We start from the raw sequence: 4,162 nt of genomic DNA, 5'->3' as shown, positions 1-4,162 counted from the left end.
AGGCTGAGGAAAAAGGTGGGCAAATGATAAACTCAAATTGGGGTCCAAAGCAAAGGGACTGAGGACTGCAAGTTTAGACTCCATTAAGGATGCTATGGTTTGCTTTCAAACAGGGGCCATTCATGACTGCCCTCTTAAAGACCCAGCAGGAAGCTGAAAGAGTCAGATGCAGGTACTTACACCCAACCAATGGACAGAAGCTGGTGACCCTGATGATGAAGAAGCTAAAACCTCAAAAAATGGAGGATCATGGCATCCCTTTTAGGAAGACTAGCAGTCTCAACTAACCTGGACCCCTTAGGTCTCTCCCCGAATCAGCCATCCTTCCCCAGTTGAAGTGAGTTTACTAACACATATACAGCAGAGAACTACAGGGTCTGTACTTAGTTAGACAAGATGCATCTAACCCTCAAGAAACTTGAAGCCTCAAAGAATGGGTGATGTGCAGTTGGGTGTTGGGGATCCAGATATTTTCTTGCTACTGGCAGTGTGAGTGAGTATGTAATGTGCAAGAGTTAGAGTGTGGTCCTAAAAGGGTATAAATTGTTTACTATAGAAAAGGTTAAAAAATAAAAGTAAAACTTATGAGTAAAATAACCCTTGTTGATGTATTTGCCATCGTGTTATTATTGATGAAAATCATAAATAAAATATTACAGATTTCATGAATATCTCCTAATATATGTTTATGACAATAATGTCTTTGGAACAAAAATTGGCATAGTTCATTGTTGTATGATTTTGCCACGATCCTCAGATTGGTACTATTTCATGAATTATGCATATATATTATTTTCAACCAATTGCAAAGTGTCATATAATGACATTTTCTCATTAATTTCAGCTCTGAATTGTGATCATTCTAAGAAGCTATTTCCAACGGTATTTACACAGGACTATATTCAGAAGATAATAACACAAAGATATACATGTAATAGCCTTTCAGCTCTACATAGAGAGAAATTCTGGGACTCCAGACCTGGAAGTGAAGACTGTGAAATATCTTATTATAGAAATGATCTGCTTGCAAAACACATCTGTTTCACTCCTGAAACAGATCAGGAAACTCCAGATACTCCTCCTGAGAGAACTCAGTCCTCAGATCTTAAGACTCACTTCAGAATTTCTACTCAAGGAACAACTTACAAATATAATGAATGTATGAAATCCTCTATGCTGTTCTCAAGACTTAAAGCTCAGGACAGTATCCATACAAGAGATAAACTCTACAAATGTAATGAATGTGGAAAATCCTTTACAAATTCCTCAAACCTTCATGTTCACTGCAGAAGTCATACTGGAGAGAAACCTTACAAATGTAATGAATGTAGCAAGTCTTTTACATACTCCTCACATCTTATAGTTCACAATAGAATCCATAGTGGAGACAAACCTTACAAATGTACTGACTGTGGGAAATCTTTCACACAGTCCTCAAGTCTTAAAATTCACCAGAGATCACATACTGGAGACAAACCTTACAAATGTACTGAATGTGGGAAATCTTTCACACAGTCTTCAAGTCTTAAACGTCACTACAGAATCCATTCTAGAGACAAACCTTACAAATGTAATGAATGTGGCAAATCTTTTACACACTCCTCAATTCTTAAAGTTCACAATAGAATCCATAGTGGAGACAAACCTTACAAATGTACTGACTGCGGGAAATCTTTCACACAGTCTTCAAGTCTTAAATGTCACTACAGAATCCATTCTAGAGACAAACCTTACAAATGTAATGAATGTGGCAAATCTTTTACACACTCCTCAATTCTTAAAGTTCACAATAGAATCCATAGTGGAGACAAACCTTACAAATGTAATGAATGTGGCAAATCTTTTACACACTCCTCAAGTCTTAAAATTCACCAGAGATCTCATACTGGAGACAAACCTTACAAGTGTTCTGAATGTGGGAAATCTTTCACACGGTTCTCAGATCTTAAATGTCACTACAGAATCCATAATGGAGACAAACCTTACAAATGTACTGAATGCGGGAAATTTTTTACACACTCCTCAAGTCTTAAAAGTCACCAGAGGTCACATACTGGAGACAAACCTTACAAATGTACTGACTGCGGGAAATCTTTCACACGGTCCTCAAAACTTAAACATCACCACAGAATCCATACAGAGACAAACCACTTAAGGTACTGAGTGTGGGCAATCTTCACAATTCTCAAATCTTAAAAGTCAAAGATGATATATTGGAGACAACCTTAAAATGTAATGAATGTGGGTTTTTTCACACACCTCAAATCTTAAAACATCACAAGAGACTACATATTCTAGATTAGCCTTACAAATGATATGAATGGGGAATTTTTTATTCTTTCCTCTCATCTTAAAGTTCACAAAGAATCCAAAAACTGAAACAAACCTTAAAATGTAATAGGTTTAGGAAATCATCTATATATTCTCAAATCTTCTAGGTTTCATAAAGAATCCATACTGGAGAAAATTTTTAAATTTTATTGAATGTTGCAAATCTTATACACAGTCTTAAGATCTTAAAGTTCACCACAGAATATATACTGGAGACAATCATTACAAATACAATTAATGTAGAATATCATTTAATCAATCATGAAATTTTCAATTTCACTACAGAATCCATAAGAAAAGTTAATGTCCATGAATGAAAAAAGTTGTCATGTCTGTTTCCTGTTCTTCAACTCTCTAAGTTCATCAAAATTCCATCCTGAAAAGCAGCCTTATAAATGGAATGAATGTGGGAAATTCTTTTCCTGGCCCTCATCTCTTCAAGGTCATCACAGAATCCATTCAGGAGACGAACATTATTAATGTAAAGGAGGTGGATATGTCTTCACAGAAATCATATCTTCAAACACAGCATAGAATTCAAACTGTAAACCTTACAAAGGTAAACAATAGAGCAAATCATTTAGTACGAGTTCAAACCTTGAACTAAATAGATCCATGCACCAGACCAACTTGATAGGCTAATTGCTTTATGTGTATTTATCAAGAAACATTAATTCAAAAAGAGAAAACAGTGCTGAAACCTAAGTCATTAAAAGTGAATTCCCACAGGGTAGCCATGTGCTTGATATTAGTTGGAAATATTTTACTCAGAAGTGACTCTATTATTCATCATGAGTAGTTATATTAAATAGAAACTATGAAAAAATTTTCACCTAACCTTAATCTGACACCACTAATTATTAATGATATAAATTTCATTTTCAAACTTATTAAACAATATTTTAAAATATAAACATTTAAGCTAAAATAATAACTATTCTTACACAAACCTGTTATATATGATTTATATAGTTTATCTTGGTGGAATATTTGAATTTGTGGTATGCATTCACTGTGAATTTTATTGTGGTGTTAGTCTTTGAACATTATAGAGTAATTTCATAATTTGAAACCAAATCCTTTTTTGACAAAATTATCAATAAATATAACTCTTTTATTACTACTGCATTGTTGTAATTACTTTACATTTCCTACTGGAATGCAAACATTTGTATATTTAATTCGTGATTGATGATGCCAAAAGAACCTGTCCCCAAAGCATAAATTTGATAACTTTGGAAAATCCTAGACAGGAATTATGAAGAATATATATGGTGATCCACGGAACCCTGAGGTTTTCTGAGTTTGTGTGCATTAGCTTGAGTGTGTGTCTGAGTTTTATGTATAAATTCATTGGCATTTCAAGGAACATAGCCTTTGGTCTACCAAAAAATCCTATGTGGAAGTATTATAGGAAGAGAGGGTTGAAAACTTAATATGACAACTTTAGATCTGGACAAAATATTGATATTCATACTGTGTGCTTCATATTGTACATCATACTATACTTGCTCACAGTAGACCTTTGTTCTACATATTACTCTCATAATGAAAGGATATCTATGAATATGCAGGAAATACTTATACACATAGACACAAAACACACACACACATACATACACAGACGTACACACACACACACACATACATACACAGACGTACACACAGACACACACACAGACACACACACAAACACACACATAGACACACACAGACACACAAACACAAACACACACAGACACACACAACCACAAACCCTACCTCTCTTCTGGTTTGTTGGTTTATCCTGAATTAATCCACTTGCCATGATTTTGCTTTCCTTTCTGGTTGC

The 4,162-nt window shown here is 34.6% G+C and overlaps 1 protein-coding gene across 1 annotated transcript; it reads left to right on the top strand.

Annotated features, from left to right (window-relative positions):
• Window positions 1–844: 844 nt before the first annotated feature.
• LOC116889783 (zinc finger protein 501-like) lies at window positions 845–2,156 on the top strand (the record flags this gene model as incomplete). Its single annotated transcript, XM_032890635.1, has 1 exon — window positions 845–2,156. A coding segment is annotated over one exon (1,312 nt), but the record flags the coding sequence as incomplete, so codon positions are not given.
• Window positions 2,157–4,162: the final 2,006 nt, after the last annotated feature.

This window comes from Rattus rattus, unplaced genomic scaffold (assembly GCF_011064425.1).
Source record: "Rattus rattus isolate New Zealand unplaced genomic scaffold, Rrattus_CSIRO_v1 flattened_line_151644, whole genome shotgun sequence".
NCBI lineage: Eukaryota > Metazoa > Chordata > Mammalia > Rodentia > Muridae > Rattus > Rattus rattus.
Note: the sequence above shows the minus strand (reverse complement) of the source record. Positions and strands in the feature narration are given on the sequence as shown.